Genomic DNA, 18741 nt, shown 5'->3' on the forward strand with positions numbered 1-18741 from the left:
AAACTGCCTTTGAGCGTGAAGTGATCTAAATGCACTTTCTTACAGCTGTTGTGGACAAATGTCAATCCATCTGTACATAATGCATCCTTTGACCCTAAGAAAGTTTTGGGGATTTTTTGTACAACCAAATGAAAGTAAACAAGACAGTATTTGCTATTGTTTTGTTAGCTTTAGCTTGTCTAATTTTGCCGGCCTTTGACCGTAATAAATTATTCTGTTCTGATAGCATTTGCCAGCCAGAGCTGTTCAAGAGAAATTCCTTCCCATTGGCATTCGCAGCTGCTTAGCCAGTTGTGGGGATACCTTCACTGCCCAGAAGTCTGAAACATAAGAAGAACCATGCTGAATTGTAGGGTTGCCAACCTACAGCAGGGACCTAGCGATCTCCTGGAATTACAGCTGATCAAAGATCAGTCCCCCTGGAGAAAATGGCTGCTTTGGAAGGTGGAGTCTATGGCACTATATCCCACGTTGGTCCCACCCCTCCCCAAACCCTTCCCTCCCTAGGCTCCACCCCCAAATCTCCAGATATTTCCCAGCCTGAAGTTGGCAACCCTATGACTCAGACCAAAGGACCATCTAGTCCAGCATTTGATTCACACAGCGGCCAACCAGCTACCTCTAGGAAGCTAGGGTTGCCAGGTCCCTCTTTGCCACCGGCGGGAGGTTTTTGCGGCAGAGCCTGAGGAGGGTGGGGTTTGGGGAGGGGAGGGACTTCAATGCCACAGAGTCCAATTGCCAAAGCAGCCATTTTCTCCAGGGGAACTGATCTCTATTGGCTGGAGATCAGTTGTTGTAATAGCAGGAGATCTCCAGCTAATACCTGGAGGTTAGCACGGGAATAATTCATTTGGTGGGCTTAAGACTGAACCTTTATGGACTTTGCTAGGCTGTGAAATTACCATTGCATGGATGTAAGTATGTATTTTTTATATAAATGAGTACCAATGGATATATGGGTATGAAACTATTTTAATGCTAATATTTGTATGCAGGAAATAATATGGGGCTGAAGAAACCAAGATGAAACGGCCGTCCCCCATGTTTTGATCCATAAAACTTTGGATCCATACCTGTTGGATTGATACCTGTGAATAACTTATACCATTGGAACGGATCGTCTTTGAAATATTTAGAAGAGGACTTTTTGCCCACCAAATGAATTATTCCATGTATATATTGTATATTGTTTAGTCACAGTTGTTAAGAACATTTGCTTCACACAGTTTGTCTTTTTTGTCTAAGCACCTAATAATATTTGTATTTTGCTAACTGGCTCTGAGCATTTGTGTACCTTTTACCCGTGCTAATTTCCAAACCACCAAGGTATAGGCACGGAGGTGCTTTTGTTTTGGTTTTGCTAATACCTGGAGGTTGGCAACCCTATAGGAAGCCCACAAACAAGATGGCTGCAACTGCACCCTCCCACCCATGCTCCCCAACTAGGGTTGCCAACTGCCAGGTAGTAGCAGGAGATCTGCTTATTCAGTAGACTGTTAAAAGGGACGTCACTATTCTTACATAGCGCAGTGAATGGTGATGTAATCAGAAGGGAAGCAGGGCGGTTATGTAAAGGCAAAGGGATGTTTCACGATCAATGAAACGTAAGGGGTTTAGATTGCGACGGAGGAATGGGGCTTTTGTGCCTTTCACAAGTGTGTAGAAGCCCGTATGATGTCAGACATCTCCCAGACATGCCACAGCTGGTGGTGCTTAACCACAATGGAAACCAATTTGAAGCAAGGCGAAGCAACTCATGAAGAAGTGTTCCCAATGAGGAAGGCCTCAAAAAGCTCTCCTCCTTTATTTTATCCTCACAGCAACTTTGTGGGGTAGGTTAGGCCGAGAGCAGGTGGTTTGCCCAGCGAGCTTAATGGCTAAGTGGGAATTTGAACCCAGGACTCTCCAGACCTATGCCATCTTAGGATGCTGTGACCATGGGCCACCTGAATGAAGTGGTTTTCAAGGGAATAAGTTTGCACACTCAGTGGCCGGCGTGTTTTTTCCCCCCTTTAGACGTGAGGCCCTTCATCTGGGTAGATTTGGGTATATCAGGGTCATGCCCTTGTCCTCCACAGAGCCTCTACTCACACACCTGAGGGGTCATAGTCTCCCATGCATCTGACCCTAGAAGATCCCGGAATTTATGTTATAGGGTTGCCAATCTCCAGGTGGTGCATGTATACAGAAAAAAAAATACCACTATGCAACTGAATGTGGTGAATTCTATAATTTCAAAAAGGTGATTTATATTTCAAGTACGTATATATAATATCCAAAATACTTATGTCTTAACAATGCTGTAAATTTGTTTTCAAGGTATTTATGGTGCAAATTTTCTTTTAAAGAAACAGGATTAGAATCAGAAAAACTAAAAGAAGCGATCAAGATTCTCCTGTTAATAGCAAGATTAATAGCAAGACTTCTGATGAAGCTGATACGAAACAAGATAAAGTTGCGAACCTTGTTTAGTTTGCACTGTTATATTGTGCATAGGTTGTATTGTTGTAGTTTGCATTGTTAAGACATTAGTATTTTGCATATTATATATACATACTTGAAATATAAATCACCTTTTTGAAATTAATAATTCATCACATTCATTTGCATAGTGGTATTGTTTCTGTGTACATGTGCTTTGGGTACCACTCCCCTGTTGGTTTATTGCAATCTCCAGGTGGTGGCTGGAGATCTCCCACTATCACAACTGATCTCCAGCCAATAGAGCTCAGTTCCCCTGAAGAAAATGGCCACTTTGGCAATTGGACTCTATGGCATAGAAGTCCCTCCCCTCCACAAACCCCTCCCTCATCAGGCTCTGCCCCAAAAACCTCCCACCGGTGGCGAAGAGGGACCTGGCAACCGTAGCCCAGCAACACCTTTTCGGGCACCCACCAAGTGTTTTTAGGAAGTAGGTGGGGGCTGGTAGGTAGGGTTGCCAGGTCCCTCTTTGCCACCAGCGGGAGGTTTTCGGGCAGAGTCTGCGGAGGCTTCAGGGGAGAAGTGGTGGTCTGGAGATCAGTTGTAATTCCAGGAGATCTCCAGGCCCCACCTGGAGGTTGGCGGCCCTGTATGGGAGTAGGCGGTCTTACAGGTCCTTAGGTGGATGAATAATCGGCCGGGGGTGAGGAGGGAAGACCAGGCGAGGAGGAGGCAGAAAATGTAGGCGGGTGTGAGCTTGGCCAAGGGTGTGAAGAGTCAAACATCTAGGGAGCTGAGGGGGAGGGAAGGGAGACAGTCGCAGGTGGGCGGTTGCGGGGTGAATCTGAGTCACAGCCAGAGAGGAGGAAGCCATCCTGTTAGAACTGCAAACATTTGTCTTCTTGGTAGTTAACAGACATTAAGATCGTTCCAAATGCTCCATATTTCCTCAGAATTAGCAAGAAGGCAACTTTTCACACTAGACTCCGTCTTGTCCAAAAGTACCTGACGTCGAGCCAATTCCAACGGTTAACTTGGACAAACAGCATCCTCAAAGGCACCTCAAGCCTGAGCAATCTTGAACGCCCTTCAAAATGCCTTTGCAGTCCTCCATCTGCATCAAAGCATACTTCGGTGGCCATAAAATTCCCATCTGTAGCCAGTAGGGCCTACTCCAAGGCGACTATTGATGGACCCTTCCCTGACCGCTTTGGAGGAAGAGAAGAACAAATACCGACGGATTCCAGCAAATAACATGGCTGCTGCAACAGGAACCGAGAGAATAAGAGAGAGACACTCCTTCCATGCTTTCGGTCACTCTAATATTTTCTCCCACCAGTGTGGCATAGTGGTTAAAAGTGGTGGACTCTAATCTGGAGAACTGGGTTTGATTCCCCGCTTCTCCGCATAAAGCTGTATGAGAAAATCTACATTAGGTAGTAAGATGGTAGGAATTATTATAAACATCAGTGCTGTATGCATATATGTTATGCTTTATTAATATATGTTAGAATTAGTTATTGATTTCTAGGGTTGCCAACCTCCAGGTTCTAGCTGGCGATCAATGGCTACTAATTGTGATGGCTATCTACTCTCTCCAATACCATAGGTAGTATGTGTCTTTATGTCATTTGTTTGGGATAGGGTTGCCAGGTCCCTCTTCGCCACCGGCGGGAGATTTTTGGGGTGGAGCCTGAGAAGGGTGGAATTTGGGGAGGGGAGGGACTTCAATGCCATAGAGTTCGATTGCCAAAGCAGCCATTTTTCTCCAGGTGATCTGATCTCTATCAGCTGGAGATCAGTTGAATAAGCAGGAGATCTCCTGCTACTACCTGGCAGTTGGTAACCCTAGTTGGGGAGCATGGGTGGGAGGATGCAGTTGGAGCCATCTTGTTTGTGGGCTTCCTATAGGGTTGCCAACCTCCAGGTATTAGCTGGAGATCTCCTGCTATTACAACTGATCTCCAGCCAATAGAGATCAGTACCCCTGGAGAAAATGGCTGCTTTGGCAATTGGACTCTGTGGCATTGAAGTCCCTCCCCTCCCCAAACCCCTCCCTCCTCAGGCTCCGCCCCAAAAACCTCCCGCCAGTGGCAAAGAGGGACCTGGCAACCCTAGCTTCCTAGAGGTAGCTGGTTGGCCGCTGTGTGAATCAAATGCTGGACTAGATGGTCCTTTGGTCTGAGTCATAGGGTTGCCAACTTCAGGCTGGGAAATATCTGGAGATTTGGGGGTGGAGCCTAGGGAGGGCAGGGTTTGGGGAGGGGTGGGACCAACGTGGGATATAGTGCCATGGACTCCACCTTCCAAAGCAGCCATTTTCTCCAGGGGGACTGATCTTTGATCAGCTGTAATTCCAGGAGATCGCTAGGTCCCATCTGTAGGTTGGCAACCCTACAATTCAGCATGGTTCTTCTTATGTTTCAGACTTCTGGGCAGTGAAGGTATCCCCACAACTGGCTAAGCAGCTGCGAATGCCAATGTGAAGGAATTTCTCTTGAACAGCTCTGGCTGGCAAATGCTATCAGAACAGAATAATTTATTACAGTCAAAGACCGGCAAAATTAGACAAGCTAAAGCTAACAAAACAATAGCAAATACTGTCTTGTTTACTTTCATTTGGTTGTACAAAAAATCCCCAAAACTTTCTTAGGGTCAAAGGATGCATTATGTAAAGATGGATTGACATTTGTCCACAACAGCTGTAAGAAAGTGCATTTAGATCACTTCACGCTCAAAGGCAGTTTCCTGTTCTGAGCGCCATTTTTTCATCATCAAAATCCCCACTTCCAGCTGCTGTTCCCCCCATGGGAGAAAAAATATGAATGTCTTCTGGTTGCATTTGTCTCTTCCAACATTTATTTTATATTATTTTTAAAATATACATATATGGGGGAAACATATTTAACGTAGCCACTTGCTCTAACTTCCGGCAAGAAACTCCCACCAAATAATACAAATGCAGCAATCTGTAACAGACACATTGGACTCTCCAAAGTCAGAGCTCAGTTCACCTGGAGAAAATGGCCGCTTTGGAAGGCGGACTCTATGGCATTATACCCCATTGAAGGCCCTCCCCTCCTCAAACCCTGCCCTCCTCAGGCTCCACCTCCAAAATGTCCAGGTATTTCCCAACTCGAAGCTGGCAACCCAATTTATGTACATATGAATGTACACTCCTAGGTTCTGTGCCCACTAGGGTTGCCAGCCTCGAGGTGGGGTCTGGAGATCTCTTGGAATTACAGCTCATCTCCAGACCACAGAGACCAGTTTCCTTGGAGAAAACAGCTACTTTGGAGGTTGGACTCTTATGGCATTATACCCTGCTGAGACCCCTTCCCTCCCCAAATCCCATCCTGCCCAGGCTCCACCCCCCCAATCTCCAGGAGTTGCCCAACCTGGAGTTGGCAACCCTTCTTGACTTGGCCTTTGACCAGTTGGGATTAAGGGCAGTGGGCATAACCTCAATTTGCTCTTTCGGTGAGCTCATTTCTGTAGCCAAATGAATGCCCAAATAGGGACTTTGACCTTTTATAATAAATGAACCCTTGATATTCTGAAAGAGGAATAGAAACTAACCAGGGGAAGCCCTTTCAATTGCCTTTGCCAACTGGTAGCTTGTAATTTCAGTGGCGGCGGCAGGCTCTGAGCCCTTTCCCTAATAATAATCTTAGCTATGGGAGTTAGAGGCAGTACGGTGTAGTGGTTAAAGCCCTGGACTTGGACCAGAGAGGGATTTGAACCCTGAACTCCCTGGGTGACTCTCTGGTAATATATCCCACTGAGGTCTTGTGTGTGTGTAAAGTGCCATCAAGTCACAGCCGACCTATGGCAACCTCTTTTGGGGTTTTCATGACAAGAGACTACCAGTGCCTTCCTCTGCACAGCAACGCTGGTATTCCTTGGAGGTTTCCCATCCAAATACTAACCAGGGCTGACCCTGCTTAGCTTCTGAGATCTGATGAGATCAGGCTAGCCTGGGCCCCTCCCCAAACCCTTCCCGGGATCCACCTCCAAATTGCCAGGTATTTCCCAACCTGGAGTTGGCAGACCAGGGAGAACTTGGTAACTACCTCGGATAGGGTTGCCAACCCCCAGGTACTAGCTGGAGATCTCCTGCTATTGCAACTGATCTCCAACCAATAGAGATCAGTTCCCCTGGAGAAAATGGCCGCTTTGGCTATTGGACTCTATGGCATTGAAGTCCCTCCCCAAACCCTGCCCTTGTCAGGCTCCACCCCAAAAAACTCCCGCCGGTGGCGAAGAGGGACCTGGCAATCCTAGTGATGCGGATGCTAGCAAGTCCAGGTTGGGAAATTCCTGGAGGTTTGGGGAGTGGAGCCTGGGGAGGACAGGAACCTCAGTGGGGTACAATACCTTAGAGTCCACCCTCCAAAGTGGACATTTTCTCCAGGGGAACTGATCTCTGCAGTCTGGAGATGAGCTATAATTCCAGGGGATCCCCAGGTCCCACCTGGAGGCTGGCATCCCTCGTCTGAGGCCAAGATGCAAGTCCGCAAGTTAATTACCTCAGTAAAAACAAATTGATTTGGCTACTACCCTGAAATCTTTTGTCAGAAGATCTTGATAAATATGAAACCAATTATATGTAGGGTTGCCAACCTCCAGGTAGTAGCTGGAGATCTGCTATTACAACTAATCTCCAGCCGACAGAGATCAGTTCCCCTGGAGAAAATGCCCGCTTTGGCCATTGGACTCTATGGCATTGAAGCCCCTCCTGTCCCCAACCCCCGCCCTCCTCAGGCTCCACCCCCAAAAACCTCCCGCCAGTGGCGAAGAGGGACCTGGCAATCCTAATAATATGGGGAGACTAAGATTGCTAGTGGCATTTGTAACGCCTGTTTGTATTGACCGGCGGTTTCCGCTGTGTGGGCAATTTGATTTGCCAGACAGGTTGCGCCACTTGCTTCCTTATGGAGCTTTCGCAATGAGAAGAAGCGGGACATGTCAAAAGCAAACCTTATTGCAGAACTAGGAGCTAATTTTCAAAATACCATCACACAGGTGGCTGGAGATCTCCTCCTATGACAACTGATCTCCAGCCGACAGAGATCAGTTCCCCTGGGAAAATGGCCGCTTTGGCCATTGGACTCTACGGCATTGAAGCCCCTCCCCAAACCCCACCCTCTTCAGGCTCTGCCCAAAAAACCTTTCGCCGGTGGCGAAGAGGGACCTGGCAACCCTACTGATGATCCAGAAGGTATGGAATGCCATAGACAGCTCCAGGAGAACCAACAGAGACACACCCCAGCTCTTACTAGCCCAGCATAGACCATCTATCAAGGCAACCGAGGTGGTTTTGGGGCCATGACCAGTTCACATCCACGGTGAATTCGATCCAGACAATCCCCTTCCATCCAAGAACACCTGGAACTCTTTTGCTACCACCCTTTCTAAGACTTCCCCCCCAAAATGGGAGCTGTGAGACTGGGTGGCAGTGGTTCAAGTCTGTGCTGTCTCAGGATGGCTTTTCCAATAAAGTTCTGAGTACTTTCTCTTTTAAAGATCTGACTGAGGCCAGAGGTATTGAGGCCTCCAACGATGGCTCTTCCCTCCTCTGGGAGCTTTTACAAGCCAAAAGGGGCACAGATGGAGGAGACCAATATCAGGTTTCAGACCTCCAAGCATCTCTTCTCTACATCCAGTGTGGTGTAGTGGCTAAGAGCGGCGGCAGACTCTAATCTGGAGAACCGGGCTGGTTTCCCCACTCGTCCACATGGAGCCTGCTGGGTGGCCCTTGGGGCCAGTCACAGTTCTCTCTGAACTCTCTCAGCCTTTCATCCTTGCATCAGCTGAAACGTATCCAGATGAACACCACCATTGGACACCTCAGGAACATTGAAAGATTCTGTGGTTATTCCACAAGGGGACAGTTCTCTTTTGTGCTGTAATTACTCCTATGGATACAGAGGTGTTTGCACCAGCAATGGAATCGCTATATGGGACTATTCTCCATGCTCCCTCCCCCAACTCCCAGAGTACAGAGAGCCAGCGTGGTGTAGTGGCCAAGAGCGACGGACTCTAATCTGGAGAACTTGATTCGATTCCCCACTCCTCCACATGAGCGGCGGACTCTAATCCGGAGAACCGGGTTTGTTTCCCCACTCGTCCACTTGAGCAGTGGACTCTAATATGGAGGACTGGGTTGGATTCCCACTCCTCCACATGAAGCCAGCTGGGTGACCTTGGGCTACTCACAGTTCTCTCTGAATTCTCTCAGCCCCATCTACCTCACCAAGTGCCTGTTGTGGGGAGAGGAAGGGAATGAAATTGCAAACTGCTTTGAGATTCCCTAAAGGTAGAGAAAGGCAGGGTCTAAACCAATTCTTCTTCTTCTTGTATTTGCCAGCTTTTACAAAAAACCAGCACTAGGTATCTTCTCTGCAAGATCATACGGAGTCTACTTCCCCTTTTTTAAGCCTTCCTCCACTTTTCCAAGCACTGTCGTTGCTTAATATTGGCAAAACAACAAATGAGAAGGCGTACAAGAGCGGCATTAAGAAAAAAGCTCTGATTTCTAAGAACCGCCTGGAATGTAAAAATAAATAAACACGACATTCTGTTATATCAAGCTAGGCGAGGAAAGGAATAACGCTTCCTTTGAAATGAAAGTGGATGGAAATGGGAATTCCCCCAGAGATGCCCGTGGGTGAAGTGAGCCAATAAATACCCAGAAATGCCTCTTCTCACCACAGTTCCTCCTGCTACTACAGAACTGGAAGCAAGAGATCCTTCACAGAAGCAAAAATGATCAAGAAGGTCTTCCTTGCAACTCTGCTCCTTCTGCTGTGTGCAGCTACTATACAAGGTAGCACCATCTTATTTTATTTTATGCTCATACACATGAATGCCTTATATTGAATCAGACCATCAGTCCATCAAGGTCAGTGTTGTCTACTCAGGCTGGCAGCGGCTCTCCAGGGTCTCAGGCAGAGGTCTTTCACATCACCTGCTTAAGTAACACAATTTTTCTGCATTGTTTAATGTATCAATATATTTAATAGTCACCATGGGATTCATCATATTAATGTATCAATATATTTAATAGTCACCATGGGATTCATCTGTGGATGAATCTGTGGATACCTAAAGCTGCAGATCAGGGCCATGCAAACATGAATGAGATATTTCTGCAAACCTGGGGGTCCCATCCCCCAGGTTTGCAGGAAAAAAATCTTAAAACTAAAAAGGGGAGGGGTTAAAGCCTCCGGAGAGAGAAAGGCACGCAAGTAGGGGGAAGGCAGGGGAGAAACAGTAGAAGCCCTTGCCCTCTGCCCCCTTAGCTGCTCATGGTGCGAAACAGAAGGCAGGCAGGGAAAGGAGGAGCAGGAACCACTGCTGCCCCCCAGTGGCAGAGGCAGCAGTGCTGGGTGGATGTGGGGAAAGGAGGGGCAGGAGTCCCTGCTGCCCCCTCTGCCATTAAAGTGGCAGCGCTGAAGGCAGGATGGTGGGCGAGGAGAAGCTGCTGCAGTGCCCCAACCGCAGGGTCCTGGTGAGAGAGAAGCCATTACCCCACATACCACTTGAGGCAGCCAGGTAGAGGTGATTCAAGTGGACAGGCTGGCCGGCAGTTGGCTAACTCCTTCAACCTAGTTGGGGGAGAGGTTCCCCCACAGGTTTTGTGGGCCCCCACTTGTCATGTCTAATACTTATGGTTTGTTTCAGATTTCTGGCCCTATGACATTGCTTATTAGACATCCCATCCTATCGATTGCATTGACTTACACTGTGCAATCTGTACGACAGTGTAAACTTACACTGAGAGCCAGCATGGTGTAGTGGTTAAGATCGGTGGTTAGGAGCGGTGGACTCTAATCTGGAGAACCGGGTTTGATTTCCCCACTCCTCCACATGAGCTGTGGAGGCTAATCTGGTGAACCGGGTTGGTTTCCCCACTCCTGCACACAAAGCCAGCTGGGTGACCTTGGGATAGTCACAGTTCTCTCTGAACTCTCTCAGCCTCACCTACCTCACAAGGTGTCTGTTGTCGAGAGAGGAAGGGAAGGCGATTGTAAGCCGGCTTGATTCTTAAGTGGTAGAGATAGTCAGCATGTAAAAACCAACTTTTCTTCCTCGTCTAATCCACCTCAACTCTCCGTGAGAAAGGCAGACTGTAAGAAACGCAAATAAATAAAATAAAATACTTTCATTATAGTCTGCCTTTCTTGTTGAGACTCAAGGCAGATATATAGCAGGGCAAACACTCTTGAAATAAATAAATGCACTACAACATTTACTGGGGCAAGCAAATAGCAGAATAGAAGTGGGGTTTCGCCACTGTCCCAGGTGCTTAACTCAAAAAACATGCTGCTTGTTGCAGGAATGCCAACCTCCAGGAAAGGGTACTGTCTCTGCCGAGGGAAAGACATTGCCTCTGTCCAGATCCACCGCATCCTTCAAGTGGAATACCACCGGCCAAGTGCCAGCTGTGATCGGGAGGAGCTGATGTAAGCATTCAGGGCACACAGCCATAGTGGTCCCTTCCAACTCTATGATTCTATGACTTTATGGCTTTTATGCTTCTATGATGCTTCCATAACTTCACCTGGCCTCTCCTTCCTGCTGCTAGCCTTCTTCCCCCCATCCCCAGATCCTTGCCGCTTCTTCTTATTGCACCTCTTCACACTTGGCCAGTGTGGTGCAGTGGTTAAGAGCGGTGGAGTCTGATCTGGAAAACCGGGTTTGATTCCCCACTCCTCCATATGAGCGGCGGAGGCTAATCTGGGGAACTGGATTTATTTCCCCACTCTTCCACATGAAGCCAGCTGGGTGACCTTGGGCCAGTCACAGCTCTCTTAGAGCTCTCTCAGCCCCACCTACCTCCCAGAGTGTCTGTTGTGGGGAGGGGAAGGTGATTGTAAGCCGGTTTGATTCTGCCTTAAGTCGGCATATAAAAACCAATTCTTCTTCTTCTTCTGCTTCTCCTCCTCTTCCTCCTTCTTCTCCTGCTTCTCCTCCTCCTCCTCCTTCTCCTCCTCTTTTCCTTCTTCTTCTTCTTCTCCTCCTCCTTCTTCTTCTCCTTCTCCTCCTCCTCCTCCTTCTTCTCTGTTTTTAATCGACAGTAGTAGAGTTACCAGGAACCAAAAGATCACCCAGGGCTGGCAGTGATGGCTCCACGTTTTTGGAGAGGAGAGGGGGGTCAGCTTAGGTAGTTCCCATAGCAAGAAAGAGGCGGGCCATACCAATTAAAACCTCTTCCATGCCTTTCACCTTCTTGGTTGCACTCTCAGTTGGCTTAACTCCCAGTTTCTTGGCTTCTTAACTATCATTTCCCCCTCTTCCTTTACACACAACATCCAGAAGTTATTAGCTCTCTGTTTTTTGTCAAGTTTTCCCTGCAATTTTTCAGACCTCCTTTGAGGAAAATACAGGGAACCTTTTGTTCGGCTGCAATTTGCAAACAATCTTTTAAGAAAATTGTCTACAGGGTGGGTTGGTGCAAACAAATAACTCAAGTTAAGCCAGTGTGGTGTAGTGGTTAAGAGTGGTGGACTCTAATCTGGTGAACCGGGTTGGTTTCCCCACTCCTCCACATGAAGCCAGCTGGGTGACCTTGGGCTAGTCCCAGCTCTCTTAGAGCTCTCTCAGCCCCACCTACCTCACAAGGTGTCTGCTGTGGGGAGAGGAAGGGAAGGAGATTGTAAACCGGTGTGATTCTCCTTAAAAGGTGGAGAAAGTTGGCATGTAAAAACCAACTCTTCTTCTTTTCTACACCTTGTGCTTTTCCAACCTAGCTGCAGATTCTAAGTAGATGCAACCTCAAATGGGTTTCAGAAAAGTGGGGATATGATCACTTTTCATTTCCAGCTGGTGAAGTGGGCTCTGGGTTACGAAAGCTTATGGAACTATCAATTTGTTGGTCCTTCTGTAATTTGTTTGTATCCCTATTTTATCTCTCAAAAGACCTTGGTGGCGGCAAGTGCTGTCAAGTCTCAGCCAACCTATGGCAACCCGGTAGGATTTTCAAGGCAAGAGACAGAACAGAGGGGCTTTGCCCTTGCCTGCCTCTGCGTAGCAACCCTGGACCTCCTCGGTGGTCTCCCACCCAAGTACTAACCAGGGCTGACCCTGCTTAGCTCCCAAGATCTGATGAGATCAGGCAAGCCTGGGCATTAAAGGGTAATGGTGGTGCTGGAAAGTGTCATCAAGTCGCAGCTGACTTATGGCAACCCCATAAGGCTTCCAAGGCAAGAGACAAACAGAGGTAGATTGCCCTTGCCTGCCTCTGCGTAGCAACCCTGGACTTCCTCTGTGGTCTCCCATAGGGCCGAACCCTGCTCAGCTGGCAATATTGGGCTAGCCAGGGCCATCAAGGTTGAAACTTAAATATTTTACAAATCCAAAAACACAAGCAACAGTTCCAATAAGACAAAAACAGCTCCTTTACTCTGCATCCATATCTTTAAGCCAGATATTTCAAATCAGAAATATTCCCCTATTCAGATTATAAACAGCTCACCGATACATTTTGGCCTTGCATGAATTCCTAAATAAATGTTGAATACTAGCGGTAAATATAGAGCAATCCTGCTTCAACTTATGCGGACGCTTTTCCAATTACCTTACAGAGTCACGTTCAAAGACAACAGGACAAAAAGATGTTTGAATGTTAACTTGGAACAAGGCAGGAGAATAAAAGAGGTGAGCAAATCCTATGAAGTGCTGGTATGAAAAGGTATCAGCTGGGGGGCAAAGGCCTGGGTCCCCTCCCAGTAGGATACCCAGGTCCCCACGTCCACCGATGGGGGATAGGGGGTAGGGTTGCCAGGTCCAGGTTGAGAAACTCGTGGAGATTTGGGGTTGGAGCCTTCGGAGGACAGGGACCTCAGTGGGGTACAATGCCACAGAGTCCACCCTCCAAAGTATCCATTTTCTCCAGGGAAACTGATCTCTGTAGTCGGGAGATGACCTGTAATTCCCCAGGTCCCACCTGGAGGCTGGCATCCCTACCTCCCAAACCTTAACCCCATTCACAACAAACAAGCATAGCATAGATGCAGAAAACCAATCACAAACCAGGTTATTTTTGCTTCCCTGACAGGCAGTTATGAAGAAAAAGAAACAAAGATCACCGGACAGGGAATAGGAGAAGAGTGTGGAAAAAATGGTCAATTCCCAGCCAACACCACCATCATCGTTTGCGATACAGGAAAGAACATTTGGCAAAGATTATTTATGATACCTTCATGTGCAGCTAAGAAACTGTACACCTGGGCAACGTGTGTGTCGGAAAGGAGAAGAATAAAAGCGCCTTCTTCTTCAGTGCTTTGGTTGAACTTGCCCAGGTTGTACAATCACAGGGGGAGATTTGTACAGACATAACAGGGTTTGCTCTCCTCGCCCCGACCTTTTAAAGCAAGGTTTCTTAAATAATGGTGCATTGGTAGGGAAAGGGTGAAGCCTTGCTCATATTTTGAAGTTGTTTTTGTTTGAAAGGGGTGTTTCCACAGCCCAGCAGAGAAGTGCATATCCATGGATTAATTAAGACAATAAAAATAAAAAAGCAAATCATACCTCTAAAAGCATGGTCATGTGTCTCTCATCACTGATGGCATAGGCACTAGCCAATAGGTGCTTGTGATGGTTTCATGAAGCAATAGCTGAAAGGAGAAAACGAGGTTTAATAAGTAATGATGAAAATATTAGGGTTGCCAGCTCCAGGCTGGGAAATTCCAGGAGATTTTGGGGAGGGCTGAGTTTGGGGAAGGGAGAACAATTGGCAGGGATGTGATGCCATAGACTCCACCCTCCAAAGTAGCCATTTCCTCCAAGGGAACTGATCTCTGTAGTTTGGAGGTCACTTGTAATTCCAGGAGAACTCCAGGTCCCACCTGGAGGTTGGCAACCCTAATTGCCGAGGATGCCAAAGCAAGTTCCAGGGTGCACACTCAGTTCCCACAGGTCCACTGGCCAGGGCTGTTGGAGGCCCCTGTCCTTCTGCATGAATCAGGACACACTTCACATTTCCCCTCCACTGTAGATTTTCAGGAGACAAGTGATTACATATGGAGTCTGACCTGTCTTTCAGGGGGGAAATTCTATCTTTACTGGATTTCTCATTGAGGAACCCCCAATAATCTTCTCGAGGACCCCGACAATAAAATTCAAATCCTGCTGGTATGGTTGTGTAACGGCCCTATATGGTTTGGGACCAACATACCTGAAGGACCACCTACTCTCTTATGAACTTACCTGATCATGGTGGTCATCCTCAGGGGCTCTGCTTCGTGCACTTCTACCTTCTGAGATTAGGCAGGTGGCAAACCAAGACAGGGCCTTCTAAGTTGTGGCACCCAACTCGAGAAGGAGGGAGGCTGTGGCTCAGTGGTAGAGCGTCTGCTTGGCATGCAGAAGGTCCCAGGTTCAATCCCCGGCACCTCCAGTTAAAGGGACTAAGCAAGAAGGTGATGTGAAAGACCTCCGCCTGAGACCCTGGAGAGCCGCTGCCAGTCTGAGTAGACAATATTGACTCTGATGGACCAAGGGTCTGATTCAGTATAAGGCAGCTTCTTGTGTTCATGTGAGAACTCTCTCAGGAAGATTCACCTCTCCCCTTCTGTTGCAGTCTTCTTCCAGCGAGTGAACAGTTCCTTGTTTCACCTGGTGGTCCTTCAGTGATTCCTCCTCTTTCCCAATGTTTAAACTGTTATTTGTTTCTTTTGTACTTTTATTAAATTCTGATTTTAATTTGTTTTAATGATGTGTTTGTGTGTTGGTTTAAACAGCTTTTAAGATAAGGTTTTCATTTGCATGCTTCAATATCTTGGCCACCTTGGTGGTCCTATGAGGGCTAAAAAGACAGGGTAAAAATCTTGTTAGTGAATAACTAAAGAATGACACGCAATTTTGGTTAGTACATTCAACAATTAAGCCAAAGCCCTTTCCTTTTGGTTTTTGGTGGCTCTCCCAAGCTAGACTTCTTTGTTACATATTTAAAGAACGAACAAGGAACACAACTAATAAGAAAACAGCTGTCACATAAAACCATATATTCTTTGTTGGCAAAGGAAGTTAATGGATAAAACCATATCTCCTCTGTTGACAAAGCAAGTTAAGGAATAAAGGGAGGGAATTCCCTCCTTTAGTTTCTTTTTCCCACAGAGGTGAAGAACTTGCTTAACAGTTAAGAGGGAGAATGAGATGAGAATTGAATCAGAAAACAATTTCCCAATGTGTGTGTCTTCTAAAACCTTGAATGGAGGACCTTGGCCTTGAACTAGAATTGCCAACTCTGAGTGGGGAAATTCCTAGAGATTTGGAGATGGGGCCAGGCGTGGCCGATGTTTAGGGAGGAGAGGGACCTCATCAGGGTATGACGTAGAGTCTTTCCTCCAAAGTAGCCATTTTCTCCAGGGGAACTGATCTCTGTAGTCTGGAGACCAGTGGTAATTCCAGGAGATCACCAGGCATCACCTGGAGGTTGGCAACCCTGCCTTGAATGCCTGTTAGCTACATTATTAAAGTTTGAGTGACAGCCACATGATTCTTTTATGCCAAATGGAAGAAAATAGGTCTATTTCCCCCCCAGATTTTTGTAATGTGCGCTTAGGGTTGCCAGGTTCCTCTTTGCCACCGGCGGGTTTTGGGAGGGTGGGGTTTTGGGAGGGGAGGGACTTCAATACCATAGAGTCCAATGGCCAAAGCTGCCATTTTCTCCAGGTGAACTGATCTCTATCGGTTGGAGATCAGTTGTAATACCAGGAGATCTCCAGCTAGTACCTGGAGGTTGGCAACCCTAATCATCTGGCTATTTGCTAGCCAAAGCCTATAGAATGCTCTTCTGAATCCAAGCCTACCTACAAGACCAATGTAGGGAGGAAGGTTATGTAAAACTAAGTTTCCCAGTCAGTGCAGAGTTGAAAGCAGTTTGTTTTTGGTGAGTGAGAACAAAAAGCAGTCCTAGAGTTTGGTTTTAGCTGTCAGAAACAGCTCTGGGTATTCATTCTACTGGTGGAGCTTTGGGGCCATCAACAGCCTTTGTACCCGCTTGCCACCTACCCAACCTGTAGATTTGTAAATAAAATATATATATATTGTAATATGTCTCCAATGTTTTATGCACCGAAGGAAACAGAACTTTTATAGCTAACTATTCGAGAAGGAACTGGATTTAGCTATGAAGTCACACTGTTGCCCAGATCTGTGCCCTACAACCACAGGAATGGGAATTTCATTTGGGAGGAAGGAGCAGGGGAGAGAGAGTACACACCCCGCATTTTAGACAACATGTGATTTATGCTAAGAGCATCAATATTCTTAGCCGGCTCATTAACTCCATAAATTGAGAAGAAGAAGAAGAAGAAGAAGAAGAAGAAGAAGAAGAAGAAGAAGAAGAAGAAGAAGAAGAAGAAGAAGAAGAAGAAGAAGAAGAAGAAGAAGAAGAAGAAGAAGAAAAGTTAGTTTTTATATGCCGACTTTCTCTGCCACTTAAGGAAGAATCAAACCGGCTTACAATCTCCCTCCCTTCCCCTCCCCACAACAGCCACCCTGTGAGGTAGGTGAGGCTGAGAGAGCTGTAAGAGAGCTGTGACTATGCACTCTGCTTGTGTCTCCCCTTGAAGAGTGTTCTGAAGCTTCAGTTAATGCAGAATGCTATGACTACACTCCTGGACAGGGCCAGTTACTGGGAGCATATGGCTGCAATACTACAGCAATTGCTATGTCCTGATCCGTTCCTGATAGGATTGCCAGGTCCCTCTTCGCCACCGGCGGGAGGTTTTTGCGGCAGAGCCTGAGTAGGGCGGGGTTTGGGGAGGGGAGGGACTTCAATGCCACAGAGTCCAATTGCCAAAGCAGCCATTTTCTCCAGGGGAATTGATCTCTATCGGCTGGAGATCACTTGTAATAGCAGGAGATCTCCAGCCACCACCTGGAGGTTAGCAGTCCTAGTTCCTGAACCCAATTCAAAGTGTTGGTTTTGACCTTTAAAGCCCTACAAGGCATGGGTCTGGGGTATCTCAAGGACCATCTTCTCCCATACGTTCCCTCTTGGGAATTAAGATCACAGAGAGATGAACTCTCCATAATACCACTGGTGCCTTACTCTGAAGTCTAAGTAGAAAAGAGCAAGAGTCCAATAGCACCTTAAAACTAACGAAATTTCTGGCAGGGTATGTGCTTTCTTCTTATCTGAAGAAGTGAGCTGTGGCTCACGAAAGCTCATAACCCTACCAGAAATTTCGTTAGTCTTTAAGGCGCTACTGGACTCTTGCTCTTTTCTACTGCTACAGACAGACTAACACGGCTTCCCATTGTGATCTATCTCAAATAAGTGTGGGAGAAGATTGTGTGTGTGTGTAAAGTGCCATCAAGTCGCAGCTGACTTATGCCGACCCCTTTTGGGGTTTTCATGGCAAGAGACTAACAGAGGTGGTTTGCCAGCTCCTTCCTCTGCACAGCAACCCTGGTCTTCCTTGGTGGTCTCCCATCCAAATACTAACCAGGGTTGACCCTGCTTAGCTTCTGAGATCTGACGAGATCACGCTAGCCTGCTGGGCCATCCAGGTCAGGGAGAAGATTACGGCAGCCTTAACATAATATATCCCAAAGCCCAAATATTTTAAAAATTTGTCTTTTTCGCCCCTTTGGAGTAAAGGGACTTAATCAGAAATAACTGGAGATGCGGTTAAAGTGGCCAGATGCAATGGAAAACAGTGTTCTTGTTATGCCTTTTAACAACTGCCTACAAGAGGGACTTTCCTCACCCCTTCTTGACAAACCATAGCTGCCTGCTTTTTCTCTCCTACACAACTCTGAAGGGCATTGGAGCCCAATCCTTCTGCACTTGGGCCGCCCTAGTCACGGTGGGTGATTTATATGTGCCCTGGGTGGAATTCTTTCACTTGTCCTGAGGGGCTGGAGCCTTTCTCACCAGCATAGCTTACAGGGTGAGTAATTTCTCCAGAGAAGTTTGCAGCTGGAAGAGAATAATGGTTTTCTAGTTAGGATTCCAAGTGGCCTGGAGAAAAAGACGCCTGTCCCTATAATAGAGGCTTAATGTATGGAAATGAGCAGCTGGAGCATTTTCATGGCATGGAGATATTGCTTGGGAAATGACATCCCATTAAACCTCTAGGGGCAGTTGGGAACCCTATTTTTAGTAGCGGTGAAAGTCTGCCGCCTGCATTTTTAGCTGCGTAGCAGTTTTCTTTTCCTTGAAATGTCTTGTTTCTCCTACAGAGCCAAATGCAGTCTCAGCTTCACTGACTTCTGCTTACAAGGTTCCTTAAACTTTCCAAGTTTTTTTCACTGGACCCTGAGGGTCCAACTGAATGATGTTGGGACATCTGTGAGTCCACC

General features: G+C 47.0%; 1 protein-coding gene across 1 annotated transcript; it reads left to right on the forward strand.

The window, feature by feature from the left end:
- Window positions 1-9189: 9189 nt before the first annotated feature.
- LOC130482904 (C-X-C motif chemokine 11-like) lies at window positions 9190-13528 on the forward strand. Its single transcript, XM_056855780.1, has 4 exons — window positions 9190-9250; window positions 10763-10889; window positions 13011-13083; window positions 13484-13528. The coding sequence occupies exons 1-4, from the start codon at window positions 9190-9192 to the stop codon at window positions 13526-13528; spliced, it is 306 nt and encodes a 101-aa protein (XP_056711758.1).
- The last annotated feature ends 5213 nt before the right edge of the window (window positions 13529-18741 follow it).

This window comes from Euleptes europaea, chromosome 9 (assembly GCF_029931775.1).
Source record: "Euleptes europaea isolate rEulEur1 chromosome 9, rEulEur1.hap1, whole genome shotgun sequence".
In the NCBI taxonomy this organism is placed as follows: Eukaryota; Metazoa; Chordata; class Lepidosauria; order Squamata; family Sphaerodactylidae; genus Euleptes; species Euleptes europaea.